Below are 18509 nucleotides of genomic sequence, written 5' to 3'. Positions count from 1 at the left end.
TAGGTGCTGACTAGTTTATATCTTACAGTCTTTATCCTGAGAAATGAATCACAGTTTATGAAATATGTCCAAAAACTCAGAGATTTGACTTTCCTCTTTTATTTTAAATGGTATCATATAATACCATTTAACCGGGATACTGTGTACAATTCTTTCGGTTCTTTGCACATGGAGAAAATTCTTCTTGCTTCAATGCAAATTCCATGAAACCTGTTTAAGTTTGCCCTCCTCATGTTACAAATACTAACAAGGAGGGACAGGAACCCCAAGGTCATCACACAATAGCGAGAAGAATGAAGGGATGTGTATAAAACGGGACCCTGTAAGACGTAGCCCTCGCCAAAGCAGCTGTCGTTCCAACCAAACAACCCAGGGCAATTTAGTCCTGCACTTCCAGCACTGTTGCCATGGTTTCTGTTCAAAGCTGACAGGGCTGCATTCCAATTATATCCTTCAGAGTGACAGATAACCAAAAAAAATTGAAAATGGGGTAATAAAACTCTAGGTCACCCAAAAGAGATGTGATAGATACAAGTGATAGGGAAGCGGGAGATGCAAGTTCATGTGGTTCTGGAAAACACTTTTGTGATTGAGAATGCAAATGTATATTCTGCAAACTCTCCAGCTGTTCGATAGCAGTTCTATCCAGCACCCAGTTCATAATTCAAAACCAGGCATCTCCCGCTTAATAGGAATTTTTGTAATAATATTTTAAACTTAAGGAATTCAGGAGGTAAGACAACTTAAGAAAAAAAATCTCCTGAATTGTGAAAAGTTTTACAGTTCAAAGAATCTCTTGAATTCTGATGATAGCACAAATATAGCAATGCCATTTTTATCTTTAACGCTTCCAGTTGAAGGTATTATTGTAAACTTTGCACCCGGCTTTAGGCAATGTTGGCTAATCAGTAGTATTTTGCCAGGGTCAGCAGAAAGTTTGTTGCTTTGCTATTAGACTGTAATGAAGACATGCCTCTGTTCAGTGAGAGGAGTCATCAGGTAGGGATCAGTGAACTCTACAATGGTGGTGTTGATAGGTATGACTTGGGTGTCAGAGAATTTCATGATTCTGCATCTCTGCAATTAAGCAGAAATGGAGCATTTCAATCCCTAAGTGGCACTTAGTAGTTTATTTAATCTTTAAAAGTTAAAAATAATTTAATCTAAAATCTTCATTTGTAAAATGGAAGAATACCTACCTCTTAGAGTTGTGATTTTAAATTAGATAATGCACATGAAGCACTTAGCTCAGCATCTGGCTCATACCACTAGGTAAAGGGAGTAGATGCTATTTCAATCATTATTACTTCTATGGTTGTTACCTTCTGCCATATGCAAATGTATATTCTGCAAACTCTCCAGACACTGGTAAATTCAAGGATTTTAGACCATATATTTATAAAAAGGTTATGGAAAAAAGTAGCCTATATGTGTTTGAAGGATGGTGAAAAAAAGCGCACTAATTTAATAAATGGTTTCAAGGATTACTGTCAGCATAATAAGATGGAAAATTCTAGATGTTTTGAAGCCTGCAATCATGCTTCTTGAGCATCTCTTAGGGAATATTTATTTTATGATACTTTGAGGACAATATATCATTTCTGTTAACACATTGACTATAGCTGTTATAGTTCTATAAAAATCAGCTTTTATCATTTTCTTTCAATACATCAATTAAAAAAGTTTAGCTGGATTCCTAAGTTTGACTTTTTACTATATTCAGAATACCTTTTTGCTTTCTCAGCAAGAATTGGTTTGATTTCATAATGGAAATAATTAGGAAAATCTGTTACTTAGTAACAGATTTCTATAAGATAACTCTTGCAAGAATCTGCCTATCTTCTACCTAAATAGTGACAATGATAATGTACAAAAGGAAATGATTTTTTTTTTTCTATTATAAGACTGCTTTTTAGAAAAAAAAGCCACACATCTTGGAGGTTTAGAGAACAACCTTTTGCACAATTTGCTTTGCTTATATGGCTTTCACATGTGTGGTAACGTTTTTTCATTTATAAACCCTGAAATTTGATATTCTATCATATATATACACATATGATAAAGTATATAATTTTCCTGAATGTTTATGGTCAAAGCAAATAAAGACCTGGGCAATTTCAGATAAAAATAAGTTAAAAATTTACTTATTTTGGAATTATATAAAAATAACTTTAATTTGTAATTCATATTTTAAAATTACTCTTCTGTTATTGAAAGAAGAGTAACTGGCTACAATCAAAATGTGAAATACTGTTTCTAGAACAAATAGAAAGGAGCAAAAGCTCCAATAAATTTAATTTCTTTCATTTTAATTCTTCTATCTATATTTTTAAGTGCTCAGAGGGAATGCACTGGTCAGAGGAGTAGTAGGTCTGTTGGCAAATCAAGTTTCCAACCTGAAAATGGGATTTAGAATTATTTCGATTCTGCATTTCTTTTATGGCATGGCTACGTCTCACTGAAACATCAGAAGGAAGTAGCTCCTTTCATCCAAGAGCTGACTTGGGAAGGTGACATGTCTATTTTCATCAAGTCATCTCACAACACAGATCACAAAACAAAATAATAACATTCTATAAGACTCTTCAAAATTAGGTAGACATAGTGTGAAGAGTATCTTGGTGGCTTACCTTAAAAGAGATTTCATACTGTTCTCCTCCCCAGATTTCTAAACCTGGATCATAGCCACCTAACTCCCAAAACCATTTGCGATTCACAGCAAAGAGACCTCCAGCCATAACAGGAGACCTGTGAAATGAATAAATAAAATAATCTTTAAAGGACTATGAACATCAGGGGCACTGGTGTTTTGCTTTAAAAAGAAAAAAGAAGCAAAATCAAGGTATTTCCAGTGGTCACCTGCATGGAACTTTTTAGCACTGGTTTTCTGTAAGTGGTTATGAGGTTCTTGCATGGTCTCTAAATGCTCTTGAAATTCTCATTAGCTTTAAACTTTGCAGTTCAGGTTCTAACGCCACCAATGCCCTGTAGAGCCACACTTGCCCCATACGTTTATCATTAGAGAGAAATATATGACAATTAGTGACTGATATGTTGGTTTTACCTCAAAGTGAAAGGGATCTTTCCTATCAGACAGATAGAAGTATAGAAACTGCTGCTGTAAACAATATCTTTGATTAAATCTCTCAGTACCCATTCACCAAACACCTGCCACTTACAGGTCATGTCCATCTTACAGACTATCAGATGGACAGTTGGACTATAATAACCAACCAGAATTGGTTAATTAACATGCCAAAGCTGGGATTTAAACTAGGTCTTTTCAGTTTAATCATATATATTTTTTAGATTTTCTCTGCCTTTCTAAGAAATATTCCTTTTGGTCAAATAGTAATTTTTCAATATTCCACTCCTGCTGGGATGCATTGTATACATGTTGCTATATAATGGGATAATTTATACTCATTGGGCTCTGTCCTAAAAATTTTTGTAGTTCAAAGGTAGTTCTTGTTTTTTGAGAGCTCTGAGCTGGCGTCTTGGCTAAGAGCTTTATTCCATTCCCTTGATTAATCCTCACAGCAACCCTACAAATATCATCTCTATGTATCGTTTGAAAGAAATAGGTAGAGAGAGGTTAAAAACAATGCCCAAGGCTAAAGCTAGTGTGTGGTGGCAGCTCCCAATGAACCCATTATCACAGTATAACCTTTGCTCTGTAGGGTTTGGGCATAAGTGGTCAGAAATTCTCAATCCTGTTCAATCTGAACCACAAATCAAAAGATCTTAAGTCTTATAAATATATTGATTGTGCAAACTAGAAGTCCAAAGTGCATCATAATGTACTGTGCAGAATGAATCTTAAAACTAGAATTATCATAGATATAGAATTAATATAGATATCGGGCAAGAGAAAGTCCTATAGTGATTTTTTTATTGTATTTTGTTGGATATTCAATATTTTGTTTTCTTAATGACTATAAAAAAACAAACCATGTAGCATATTTTAGGTTAATTGTAGACAAAATAAAGTAAATTCATATGGATCTTCTTTACCTTCATTATATAAACAAATAAATTAGTGTTTCCTATATTGATTAGTGTGAATGGTAAGAAACAAACCTTTGATTTATTTATGTATTTACTCATGTTTTTTCATTAATCTTTTAAAATGCATAATAGAGACACAGTTGACACAAAATGAATTGCACATACTTTAAAGTGTACAATTTGGTCAGTTTTGACTTACGTATGTAAAGCCCTGTGCAGCCACCACCATATTCAAGAAAAAGAACATGATATTCACCGGCCCAAAAGTTTCTTTATTGTAATCCACCCTCCTGACCCTCTCTTCATTCACTTCCTCTAGGCAACCACTGATCTGCTTTCTGTCACTATAGATTAGTTTGCATTTTCTATATTTTTATAGAAATGGAATCATACTCCATGTACTCTTTATTGAGGGTCTGACTTCTTATATTTGACATCATTGACACTTTTTTTTTTAATCCTTACCTGAGGATAATTTTTCCATTGCTTTTCAGAGAGAGAGGAAGGGAGAGAGAGAGAGAGAGAGAGAGAGGAACATCGATGTAGGAGAGACACATCGATTGGTTGCCTCCTGACCGGGGCCAGGGATTGAGCTTGCAACCGAGGTAGGTGCCCTTGGCTGAAATCAAACCCAGGACCCTTCAGTCCACAGGCCGATGCTCTAGTCACTGAGCAAAACGGCTTGGGTTGACATTATTGAGATTCATTAATGTTGTCGCATGTATTAAGAGTTCATTTTTTTTTTTTTTAATATATCTTTATTGATTTTAGAGAGAGGAAAGGAGAGGGAGAGAGAGAGATAGAAACATCAATGATGAGAGAGCCATTGATCAAGCCCAAAACAGGGCCTGTGCCCTGACCGGGAATCAAACCTCGATCGCCTGGATCCCAGGTAGACGCTCAGCCGCTGAGCCACGCCCGGCCGGGCGAGTTCATTCTGTTTTTCACTGCTGACTAGTATTCTGTCTGCATGAACAGACCACAGTTTGATTACCCATTCATCTGTCGATGAGCATTTGGGTTGTTTCCAGTTTTGGACTATTACAAATAAAGCTGCTATGTATTTTGCGTATTAATCTTCATGTGGACATATCCTCTCATTTCTCCCGTGAAAATGCCCAGGAATGGAATGACTAGATCATATGTTTAAGCTTTTAAGAAACTGCCAAACTGTTTTTTAAAGTGTTTGCATCATTTTATATTTCCATCAGCAGTGTTTGGATTCCAGTTGTTCCATACCCTCTTCAATAGTTGATATGGACAGTCTTTTGAAGTTTAGCATTATAATAGGAATATAATGGTATCTTCTTACAGTTTTATTTTTTATTTCTATAATTAATGCTATTGAGCATATTTGTGTTATTTCTCTTTTTTTTTTCATAGTCTGGCAAGTGTTTTTTCAATTTTATTGATCCATTTAAAAAACTAGTTTTTGGTTTCATTGATTTTCATTATTGTTTTTCTGTCTTATATTTCATTGATTTCTCTTTGGTCTTTATTACATTAATTCATCTATTTACTCTATATTTAATTTGCTCTTCTTTTTCTAGTTACTTAAGTTGGAAGCTGAGGTTATTGATTAGAGTCTTTTCTTTTTTTCCTAACATAGGTATTTAATACTGTAAATCTCCCTTAAGTTCTGCTTTAGCAGAACCCCCCACATACAGAATGGATATGTAGTATTTTCATTTTCATTATATTCAAAATAATCCCTACTTACTCTCCCTTTTTTTGACCTAAGGGATATACAAAAATATATACTTTAGTTTCCAAATATTTGGGGATCTGTTTGAGATCTTTCTGTTATTGATTCTCATTTAATTCCATTGTGGTCAGAGAATATACTTTGTATGACTTGAATCCTTTTACAATAGGCTTTTTAATGGCTCAGAACATGGACTGTCTTGGTAAATGTTCCATGTGTGTTTGAAAAGAGTGTGCATTCTGTTGCTGTTCAGTGAGTGGTCTATAAATATTTATTAGGTAAAGTTAGCTGACATTGTCCAAGTCTTCTGTATTCTTATTGATTTTCTGTCTCCTTGTTCTATCAATTATTAAAAGAAGGATTGAAATATATGACTATAATTCTGGATTTGTTTATTTCTTCTTGCTGTTCTGTCACTTTTTTGCTTCATGTATTTTGTAGCTCTGTTAATAGGTGCATAAATGTTTAGGATTTTTATGTACTCTTGAGGAATCGACCTCATTATCATTATGAAAGACTTTTCTCATCCGTGGTAATAGTCTTTGCTGTGACATCTCTTTTGACTTGATATTAATATAGCCACTTCCTTTTTCTTTGGATTTGTATTAACTAAACACTAGTATTTATAACTTTTTATATATTTTTATTTTAGTTTTTAAATTAGTTGTGTCTTTATGTTTAAAGCGGTTTTCTTCTAGGCAGCATATACTTACATTTGCTTCTTTACAAATTTTACTTTTGGGTTGTGTAGGTCACTTTTTACTGTGGATATTAATATGGCTAGGTTGACTGCTAACACCTTTGTTTTCTATTTGTCTTATTTGCTGTTTTTTCCCCCCTCTTTCTCTGTCTTCTTTTTGATTAACTGAATATTTTTCATGATTTCATTTAGTATTCTTTTTTGACTTAACAAAAACTCCTTGCGTTGTTATTATAGTGGTTGCTGTAAGGTTTATATCATACATCTTTACTTTTATCACAGTTTACATTCCAGTGATATTATACCACTGCACATATATTGTATGTTCTTATAATATATGGATCTTATAATATATAATAAAGGATCTCTATATCACAAGAGCTTTTTGATAGTATCCATTTATTTCTCTTTTCCTAACTCTTGTACTTTGTTGTCATGCAATTTACTTTTGCATATGTTACAAATCCCAGGTTATATTATCTTTTTTATTTAAGTAGTCAATTATCTTTTAAAAAGATTTAAATAATAACATTTTATAGGTATGAAATTATAGTATGAATATCATTTCTCATTTCTTAGTTCTTTTGTTGAGATCCACATTTCCATCTGGTATTATTTTCCTTCTGCCTAAAGTACTTCCTTTAACATTTCTTACACTGGGAGTGTACTGGTAATGGGGTCTTTAATCTTTTACACATCTGAAAACATTATTTTTCATCTACACTTTTTAAAGATATTTTTTTTGGCTATAGCCTTTTTCTTTCAATCCTCTGAACACTTTGCCCTATCTTTTCTCACTTGTATTGTTTCTCATGAGAAATGTGTTGTTATTATTATTATTATTTTTTCTGTATGTAATGAGCCTTTATTCTTCTGGCTGTGTTGAAGATGATCTCTATATCATTGAATTTTATTATGACATGACTTGGCATAATTTCTTCTGTTTGGAATTAATTGAGTTTCTTGGATCTGTAGCTACAGTTTTCATGGAATTTGGACATTTTTGACCATTATTTCTTCCAATATTTTTTCTGCCCCGACCTTTCTTTTATATCCTTCAGAGACTTCAATTACACATTTTGTTTATTTTAAAAAATTCAATTTTTGCTTTTCATTTTGGATAGTTTCTATTGCTGTATCTTCAAGTTTACTAATTTTATTTTTGTAATGAAATCAGCTGGTAATTCTATTCAATGCCTTTTTTCATCTCACACATTATATTTTCATCTTAAATATTTTCATTTTGTCTCCACTTAACTTTCTGAACATATAGAATACTATTATTATTAAAGTTTTAATGTTCTTGGCTGCTAATTCTGTTATTTCTTAGTTTCAATTGATTGAATTACCTACTCATGGGTCCTATATTACTGCTTCTTTGCATGCCTGGATTCTAGAACTTTTATATTTTTGGGTACTGGATATTTTGGCATTCTTTTAAAGATTTTTGAGCTTTGTTCTGGGATGCAGTTACATTACTTAGAAATAGTTTGACCCTTTTGGCTTTTGCTCTTAAGATTTATTAGGTAAGACTGAAGCAGTACACAAGCTAGGGCAAATTATTCACTTCTCCTAAGGTAAGACCCTCTGTGTCTTCTATTCAATGTCTTGCAAATCCTCAGGTTTTTCAGTGTGGCTGGTGGGAACAGACACTACTCTTAGCTTTGTGTGTATTGTGTGCACTGTCACTTCTAATTCTCTTAGTGCTTCTTTTCCCAATCTTGGGTAATATTTTCATGCATGTGCTCCTATCAGTGCTCTGCTGAGTACTGAAGGGCTACCCTTTGCAGATCTTCAAAGCTCTCCCTGTGCGGCTGTCTTCTTGTGGTAATCTACCCTTGAAATTCCAGCTGCTCTGCTCTGCCCGGCGTCTCAGCTCCACACCAGCTCAGGCTGGGCCCCGTAGGTTCCACAACCTGGAAACTCTCTCTGGTTAGTAAGCTGGTGTGATTGTAGGCCACACCTTCGTATTTCCCATCTCTCAGGGATCAGTATCCTTCATTGCCAGGTGTTGAGTGTCTTGAAAACCACTGTTTCAAATATTTTGTGTTTTTTTTATGTGGCAGGGTAAATCTGGTCTATGTTACTCCGTCTTATTCAGATATGAAAGTCCACAGATCTAACCTTTCATTTTTATTTTAAAACATTTAAAATATTAATTTATTTTGAATAAATAATATATTCACATGTTTATAAAAAAATTCTTGCTTCTCTCTCTATCCCCCGCCACTCTATTTGTCTTGTCATAAACAACCATTATTATTTCTTGGGCATCCTTCCAGAGATTCCTTATGTTCAAATAAGCAAATAAAAATATACCTTCTTTTTCTTCCTTGTCTACATAAATGATTATATGCTGCATACAGTGTCCTTTACCTAATTTAAAAAATTTACCTAATTTTTTAAGACTACCTATTACATTTCGGTGATCATTCACATTGAAAAGAGCTTCCTTGTTCTATTTTTTTAACATCTGCCCATTGTTCAGATATGTTTGTGAATATACATACATCTATGTGAGCATTTAAATTATTTTCAATATTTTTGCTATTTCAAAATTCCTACAATAAATAGCTTTGTACAGACATCATTTCCACACCTGGGTGAGTATATCTTTAGGATAAATCCCTAGAAATAGCTACCCTGGTTTGTTATAAAGAGTAAAAGTGTAAAATTGACTTACTTTTCCATTTCTGAAAGTTAAAAGTTCATTGTAAATTATGTCCTAATGTGAAGCTTTAGTTCATGTTTCATACCAGTCCAAGCCCAATGATTTAAGGCCTGACAAAATAGAATTAGATAAAAGGAGCAATCCTACTGAGAAATTACAAATCTATCCTAAAATATTAGTATATTTCAGTCTACAGATAACAATTGCCAAGTCATTATTATGACAATATTTGGAAAGGAATTGTTGAACAGTTGCACAGGGTAAATGATTTTTAAAAATGGAAAGAAAGGGACGTAAGGGATGGGTCTGAGGCTAAGGAAGATGGTGTACCAGTGCCCTGGGCTCGGACGAAGGATAGTAACAAGAAATGGGAGAAGGCCGATCTTGCCGAACCCAGAGGCATGTAAAGCGCCCAGTGTCACGTGCACACAGAGTGGGGCTAAAAGTTCCTGCTGGTACCTGAAATAGGCATTGTCAATATAACACAATGAATTATTGATACATTAATCACTATTTGTTTTTTCCTTTTGATGCTCACTACCCTTCTCACTTCAAGCACAAAGAAAGCCAGGGCATCAGCCTCAGTCATTTTTGTAGCTTGGCAAGAAGAAGCTTCTAAAAGACAAAATGGGAGCTGCTCCATTATTTTTAAGGGAGCCTAAGCAGCCTGAAGAGATCAAGCAAGATGTCCGAGAGAGGGGAGAGAGGGAAAGGTAGATGCCCAACTAGAAGCTGTCAAGTGCTGGAGCGATGAAGGTCCCCACTCTGTTCCGCGGTGGTGCCCTTGGAGGTGTCATTGACCTCATGTGTGGAACAGGTAGGGAGGCTATACCCCACGCACTGGGACTCTTGGCATCGATAAACTTTATTTTGCATAAAATTGGCATAATTGCTAGATTTGAACAAACCAAGCGGCTTGAGCAGTAAGGGTCTTGGTGGCAACCACTGTGAAATGACAATTATGATCTGAGCAACAACTCTCATAATTTGGCCTGAGTAAGACTTGAGAACCTTTGCCTTCCCTGAGAAGAGGGAATTGCCATGAGAAGACAGACTGAATTTCCTATTATTTTGGTGAAGGAAACTCATAGTTGGATTTAAATGGCTCTGAAGAAAATTTAATACTGTGAAATATCATACACAACCGAGTTTATGAATTAAAATTTCTACCCCACCATACAAATATGAGTTAACTATTGTGCCACGTTGCACTGAAGTAAAGAGAAGAGAAATTACTGTATCCCTCACATATTAAAGGCAAAAAATGTTAATGTGTCACATTATTTTCCCCTTGAGTAAATGAAAAAGAACAGTTTATTCTTTTCAGCATGTTCCTCTGCTCTCTGTTTTCTATTTTAAGTATAATATTAGTTGCTTGAAACTCTCCCCATTGGCCCCATTTCCTACACTGTCTCATTTATTTATCTTCACATTCCTAGTCTCTCCCCCCCCCCCCCATATTCTTGCTGGTTTAGCCTGGGAATGTTAACACACTGTAAACATACTTAATGCTGGCTCTGTGTCCATGAAGCTTTCAACATATTAATGTACTTTATGAGTATTGCTCATATCACAAATCAAGTTTTGAGTTTTGCTATTAAAAAACACCTGCCGTCCTTGGGAGGCCTTTTAAACTTAATGTAACCATGAAGCAACATGTTCCTATGGAAGATTTTTCATTCTTCAGGCCATAAAAATATAAATTTTCTAATACTTATTGGAAATCAATTTTTTCTATTTGATATTAAGTCTATTGAACTGGGTAATAAATCTGCTTTCCTCTTTACTTATGCTAGACTAGTTTACTTCTCTGCATCAGCTTTTATATTCTAAACGTTGCTGACTTAATTCATAAGGTTATAATGTACAAGTGTATGTGTACTAGAACCATCACTTATTTGAAACACTCTGCATGTTTTCATTTGCAAATGCATTTCTCAAAGGGTATACGGTTGGTCTTCTTTGCTAACCCAGGATGTAGTCCTTAATGCTCCTCATCTCACCCTGTGATTCCCATGGCACTCTAAGGAGCTGCTGATCTTCCTAATAGTCTCTCTTTCACATATTGACTCTTCTCCCCATTCGTGAAAAAAATAAATAAAATAAAATGGTGGAATTAAAAAAAATAAAAACTTTCTCCAGGAGATTTTTGCCTAGATTCTTGCATTCTCAGAAAAAAGTGTTATTTCAAATTTTAATACAGCTCATGTGTTCTTTGTGGGTTAGAATAAAAAAAAAAAAAATCACACTGAAAGAAAAATATAAAAATATATTCATTTTTAAAATTTATTAACAGTGAAAACTTTGGTCCAGAAATCTAACAGAAACTTCAATTTGACCTCTTAGAAAATAATTTGGCTCTCAATTTCCATCCATATTAGTGGTACAGGGAGAATTCTGGACATGTGGGTTAGCAATGTGAATTTGATCAGAAATAAAATGGCATAATTTCCCTCAGGACTCAATCAACCCAAGTCAATCAACATAGAGATGAACCACATAATTTTCAATTATGTAACTAGCAATTTTTAGTTGGCCCATGACTCCAAACAATTTCAGCTGAAATATAATTATTTTTAACTAGAATTCAATTGTTGATTAAAATGATACTGCACATTAAAACATGATTTTTTTTCTAACAATTTTGTTCTTTTAGGTAGTAAATGATTCTTTAATTAGAACTTCCAAAAGGCTTCCTAAATAACTACTGATAAATTCACTTGTATCATTTATCTTTTAAAAAAATCACTTTTCTTTTTGGTATAATTTCCTTACTTTTTATTGGGTAATGAGGTCTATAGGAATGAGGGAGAAATATGAACCTCTGTTATGCCAGGAGGTGGTCCTTCAAGGGGCAAAGAATGAAGTAGGTCCTGGACTGAGAGAAAGGAGTCTTCTTTGCAAGGCCAGGTTGCAGAAATGGAGGGAAAATTTAATTCCAGTCATAAAAAGCTATGTTTTCTCCTAACTCATCCATACATACTATGGATGCATAATGGGAAAAATAGCTCTGATAACATATAAACTGAAAAGAACTATAAGTAAAGAGGTTTAACATTAGCACCCAGGCCTATGCTTTGAGCGAGCAGAGCTGAGCAAACTGAGGCTTCAGTTTACTGTATGCTAGAAATGAGGGGTTCTTTGACTTACCAAGTAGAAGATGGTCTCTAAATGTAACACAGTGAGCAAAATCAGAATCTCAGATTTGTTAAGTATAAATATTAAATGGCATACAACCTTATGCTAGACTGTAACAACAATGGTCCCCGTGAATCATGGCTTCTTGTATCCATGCCCTTGTGTGGTACAATTCCATGTTGATTTCTTTGGCCACGTGACTTGGTTTAGCTAATATCAACAAATGTGGTGTAAGCAGAGTCCCTGTTCCTGGGGCTTGAACTCTTTTCTGCTTCTTCTAGATGCCTGCTACCATGTGAAAGCAGGGCTAGCCTATTGGAGGCACATGGCCCAGCTGACAATCAGCACTAGCTACTAGACATGTAAGCAAGGCTATCTTAGACTGTCCGGCTCCAGGTGAGCCACGAGATAACTACTGTCACATGTGTACTCCCAGGTGTAGGTTGACCAACTGTCTTGTTTTGCTTGAGATTGAGGGTTTCCTAAGTGGCTGGATGTTCAGTGCTAAAACTGGAAAGTCCCAGGTCAACCAAGACCAGTTTTTCATCCTGCCCACATGAGACCAGCAGGAGAACTATTCAGTGGAGCTTCGTCTAAATTTCTGATTTTCTGATGCTCAGAACTGTGAACCAACAAAATGCTTGCTGTTTCAAGCCACTAAATTCTGGGATGGTCTGTTGTACACACATAGAGAGCTGATAACAGACCTCATTTTGAATTCCGAGCTCTTAAAGAGGATATATTATAGCAATTTCATTATGCTACTGTTAAATGATAATAATCCTTGGTAGAGACAGGATTTTGATTAGTTTCCTAATTTCTAAGGTCTGTGTGACATAGTCGTTTTTTAAATTTTTGTGTGTGTGTGTTATCTCCACTAGAACCTTAAGGGTAGATGCAAAACTGGTTTTCATAGCTGCTCAGAATGAACATGAAAGCTTTTCTTTAAAAAAAAAAAGCTTTCTATTTTTCCAGATTTACAAATGCAGATGTTAATGTTTAGAAAAGCAATGGTAGAAAAATAATCAGGGCCAACTAGTTACCCAAAGGCAGGTGGTATCTTATAGACTTTTCAGCTTTTTGGATAAAATGAGGAGAAAAACAAAATGATAAGTTGCAGTACAAATTTTGTACTATTTTGTGCCATGATTTGTAATTTTGTTTTTAATCACAAACATAAACACATGTAATACTATGTAATGGTTTTAAAGGTTTTATAAAATTGAATATGCTTTTTTGCTGCTTACTTCATACTTCGCATAGTGTAGGCTACCCTGTGAAAGGACATAAAGAGTTGATGGAGGAAGAAGTCTTGCGGATGGCAGTACAAATGATATGGGGCATTAAACCAGACGACAGCCATAAAAATTGTGTGATGGCTTTGGTTTGATGTTCCAATTGAGTTGGTGGCTCTGAAGTTTCTCAGAATCCTGCTGCCTTCTTATCTTCAGTTGTTGGCACTGGTCTAATATGAGACGAAATAGAAAACTCTGGGTTTCAAAAGGCTATGTCAACAACTGGCTCAGTGGGTACAGGAGGAAAATGGACAAAATGTGCTAAATATTCCTTCAGTCTTAGTCTTCTGTTATGTGACTAACATGTTGTGTCCCTTGATGACTCTTCTGGGATCTAAAATTGTGTGTGTGTGCCTGTGTGTGTCTGTGTGTGTGCCTGTGTGTGTGCATCTGTCTGTGTGTGTCTGTGTGTGTACCTGTGTCTGTGTGCCTCTGTGTGTGTGTGTTTATGGATGTGCAAGTGGAGGACTTACCACGAATGGAGACTAGATTGATTGTTTCAAAAATACCTTTCCTCGCCTCCACAGTGAGTGAATGGGTCCTCCTGTGTGAATAGAGCTGATGTTCCCTGGTAATCCTGCCGTTTAAGTAGGTGCACGCTAAACAACATATTGGGAGCACCCACACCCCACTCTTCAAAATGCAGGATCTATCAGGTCTCAGTGGAATATCTTCAAAGGTTTTTGGGTTCATATCAAGTGTAAATGTGACAGCTTAGATTTTCTTTCTTTTTTTTTTATTTTTAAAATATATCTTTATTGATTTCAGAGAGAGGAAAGGAGAGGGAGAGAGAGATAGAAACATCAATGATGAAAGAGTCATTGATCGAGCCCACAACCCTGGCATGTGCCCTGACCAGGAATCGAACCCTGATCACCTGGGTCCTAGGTCAACGCTCAACTGCTGAGCAACGCTTGGCCGGGCGACAGCTTATTTTCTTAAGACACTTCCTGTCCATTTCTCTCTTTGAGCAATGTGAGGGATTGGAAACTTGGCTCAAAGTTTCATCTTGGATTTCCTTTTATATTCCAAAATTATGTCTCCAGTAGAATCACCCTGCAATTCATATTGGATTCATTCATTTCTAATTTCTAAATGGTTGCATATTTTATTCATGGCTTCATATTACACATCAGGAGAATGACCATGGTGATATTTTCAATTATGAATCCTCTCCTAATGCAATCTAAACACTGCAAACTCTCCCTGCCTGAAGGGACAAAGCAGGTCACATTAACACCAAATAATCAGGTTATAGTGGTCTTTCAAAAGTTTTTGGGTCCATCTGCTTTCATTCTCTTTCCCACTGGAGTTTTTCAGTTCTCCGGGCATCCTTAGAGATGTCAACAGTATCCTTAGGAGCAAGTCTGCTTCTGCTTTTCTGTTCCAGCCCACTAAGTCACTTGGCTATTGTGCTTGGCACCAGCCCCCTCCATGAGAAAGCTGCTCCACCAGCCATGGTCATACTCTGCTGGTGATTCCTTTAAATGAACCCCTCGGGGGATGATTGCCCTGGGACCTAGGCCTCATGCCATGTAACCTATCCTGCAGGTGAGCTCCAAAGCCACATTACTCATGCTCAGAATTTCACAGCCTTTCACCAACACAACCTTCTGCTCCTGAAATTAACCTTGCTCTCCACAGGGGCCACCAACCAGTCTCAGGCCAGGCAGCAGGGAGATGCTAGTCCATCACCTTGAGATTTTATTTATTCTTCTTTCTGTTTCTCAAAATCTTTTAATATGGTCTGAATGTTTGTGTTCCCCACAAAATTCAGACATTGAAACCAAACCCTTAATGTGATGATGGTGTTAGGACAGGGGTCTTTGGGAGGTGATTAGATCATGATGGCAGATTCATTAGATCTTGAATGTGATTAGTGCCCTTATAAAAGTGGCCTAAGAACTCTCCCTTGCACCTTCCACCATGTGAGGGCACAGCAAGAAATCGGCAGCCTGCAACCCAGAAGAGGGCCTTCACCAGACCTGACTGTGCTGGCACCCTCATCTTGGACTTCCAGCTTCCAAAACTGTGATAAATAAATTTCTATTTTTTATAAGCCGCTCAGTCTATGGTATTGTGTTATAGCAGCCCATATAGACAAAGACTTCTTCCATTCTTCTTCAGCTCTATGCCTATTATATTGCCAACCCGCAAGTATAGTCAGTCTCTGAGTCCCAGTTTGGGCCCAGCAAAGGGACCTTGTTTCTCTTACATACAATACAGGCCAGATTTCATAACATTATCAGGATAAAGACTCCAAAGCCTGCCTGTCTCCTGTTATTTTGCTTCCACATGACTTTCAGCTCTTCCTAAAATCCATATTTTGCCCTAGGTGTACCCTCAGATCCTTATGCAATGTTGATGAATGCACATCCCTTAAGGTCCTCATCTTGTGTCTTTCTAGTCTGTCAGGTCCCATATTCCCTTTGCTCTGCCATCCACCCCCGAGTGATCCTCCCTCACTGCTCTCCCACTCCCTCGTCCAGGCAGTTATCACTCCTGTCAACACCAACATCAAAAGGAACACAGTGATACTGCAAAATGGCAGAGCAAATCGCTTATTGCATCAGTAATGGAGGCTGTTCAGAGCTAAAAATCCCAAGGGCAGAGTGGGGAGCCTTTCTTCTTGGATACAAATATAACTTTTCATTCAAAGGATAAATGTTAGTTATTAAAACCCAAGCCTGGATGAAGCTGCGGGACAGCTTATTTTATGCTTCATTTATTTAATAAACATTTCACAATTTCTTCTTGTGAAAACATTCCCCTTTTGTCTTAGGAATGCAAACTATGCTTTTTCTCTTTGGCACTGATTGCAACTCAAACGCAATTTTTGTCTTATTTCCTGGTATTTTTTATCAGTCTAGAATGGACTGTAAGTGGTGTGGATTTTTAATACCTTTTATCAAAACTTTACCTTTTAATAAATTCACACTGTACATCTATCCCCTGTTTAATGACCTTACTTCCTTAAAAAGAAAACAGAGCAAAACTAAACAGGGCCTAAGGGAAAGAGGTGTTAAGAAAAAAGGCTGTAACCATAATTTATTTAAAAATCCAGATTAAAAAAAAGCATTGTCTTATTTTTCCTTCTAGGTTAAGCCTATCCACAAAGAAGTCATAGACGTATATATGGCAGGAGAGAGAAAAAACCCCCTCGCTGTGCTCTGTATCCGGGTCTCTCCCTGCCTCTCTGACAGTCTACGGCAGTTTGCAAACATGCTGACAAGTTCTTAGACCCTCTTCCACTGAGAGGTGGAGCCTATGACCCTGCCCTTCAATCTGGGTGGGACAATAACTGCTCTGACCTACGGGGCACCGCAAACCCAGCCCCGCCGGCTCCTAAGGTGACTAGTGAGAGACCACGGACCTTGTGTCTTGTTCATGGGAACCTGCGATCTTGGAGCTCTGAGCTACCACGTGAGAGTCCAGCCAACACGCAGCCGCCGGGGTAGGAGGCGGCACAGGCCACATAGAGAGGCCACGTGGAGGTGCTTTGGTCTCTTTCTCACTTACAAAGTTTGAAATGTCTTTTGGTCTTGACAAATACTCTTTTCCCTAACTTCCTAGGGTTTTTTTTTTTTTTTTTAAGTAATAGATCTTTAAAGAATTTATGCTCATTTTTTCAAATTAATAATTTTTCAAAATAACAAAAAAAATGAATTAACCCTTGGTACCCAATCTATGCTACATTATCCACTGCTGTGTAACAAGCCACCTCAAAGCTTAGTGATGCAAAGTATGTGATATTTGACTCTAATTTACAGAGGCTAAAAATGGGCCTATTTTTTTCGAAGGATGATTTATTTGGATGGATATTTCTACATTTTTCTTTCTTTAAGGAGTCACTATATTGTAGTTCATCCCTGCCTTTTAAGGGTGGAGATATGTATAGTGAGATTCAAGTACTTATTTAGAAATTACCCTTAAAGTGGATAATGCTTAAAATAATTGAGATAAACAGAGGCAATTAGAATAAATTCTTATTGATTTGTACTAATTGAGGGAAGGTCAAGCAACATTCATTAAAAATCAGAAATATAGGATACTATTTTCAGTCATATTCTTATCCTAGAAATAATCTGAAGGAAAAAAGTATTTGTTTTTCCCCCCACTATCACATAATTGCTTCCTACTTTTGCTCTCCAAATTAGTATGGAGGATACATGCAATCAAAACTCTACTTAACTTTCTAGGACCGTTATTGACAAAAATCAGGGTTGCTATGGCAGAAACAAATCACAGACTATCTCCATATCCTTTTGTTCAGGAAATACTGAAATTTATCAGCTGCTTCTAACTGGCTATTGAGACACAATTGTTCCAATTTTGAGCATCACTTCCTTAGTTTTACATGTACAACACCATTGACACACACACACACACACACACACAAACATACACACACAAACTGAGAGATGCTAGAGGCAGAGACAATAGATCCTACTGTTCCCTCTGTTGGGCTCAAGACTGTGACTGTGAAAGCTGCAAGAGCATATGCAAAGCCTATGACCTATACCTCACTGGTAAAATATGGGAAAAGCATGGAGGAAGGTGGATCAGCATAACCATGTCTAGAGAGCATTAGTGTCGGGTTCATATCCTGCTTGGGAAGACTGAGGGAGACACATAGGATGACAACCTCCAGGACAATGTCTAGACCTGTTCCTGTCAGGGCACACCCATCACTCACAGTGGAGTTTCTTGAACCAGGGAAGTACATGTTCAACTTACTGACAGGCCAGTTGAAATGACTAGGAACCCGAGGAAATCAAACACAGGCCATCATCTTCAGAAGAAGGGACAGAGGGCTGAGTGGAGAAGATGTCTGGGAAGGCCTGGCTGTGGTTATATATGGCCTGGCACCAGAAGGAAGGAAGGTATGTTGAGAAAACCTCCATGAAGAGAGAGAGAAATTCTGTGAAGAGAATTTCTCCACTTTTTTTTGTATCTATGAGCCAGCAAATGAAACACTCTTGGCCTGAACAA

The 18509-nt window shown here is 36.6% G+C and overlaps 1 protein-coding gene across 2 annotated transcripts in view; it reads right to left on the bottom strand.

The window, feature by feature from the left end:
- The window catches only part of GALNTL6 (polypeptide N-acetylgalactosaminyltransferase like 6), a 762501-nt gene that overhangs the window by 72373 nt on the left and 671619 nt on the right, over nucleotides 1–18509 (bottom strand). For both annotated transcript variants that reach the window (XM_081135404.1, XM_081135405.1), the window contains exon 8: nucleotides 2631–2748. In XM_081135404.1, coding sequence (XP_080991530.1) covers nucleotides 2631–2748 — 118 coding nt within the window. The remainder of the gene's footprint in view (nucleotides 1–2630; nucleotides 2749–18509) is intronic.

Source organism: Miniopterus schreibersii, assembly GCF_964146895.1.
Source record: "Miniopterus schreibersii genome assembly, chromosome: 4".
Classification (NCBI taxonomy): Eukaryota; Metazoa; Chordata; class Mammalia; order Chiroptera; family Miniopteridae; genus Miniopterus; species Miniopterus schreibersii.
This window is presented reverse-complemented; position numbering and strand designations above follow the sequence as displayed.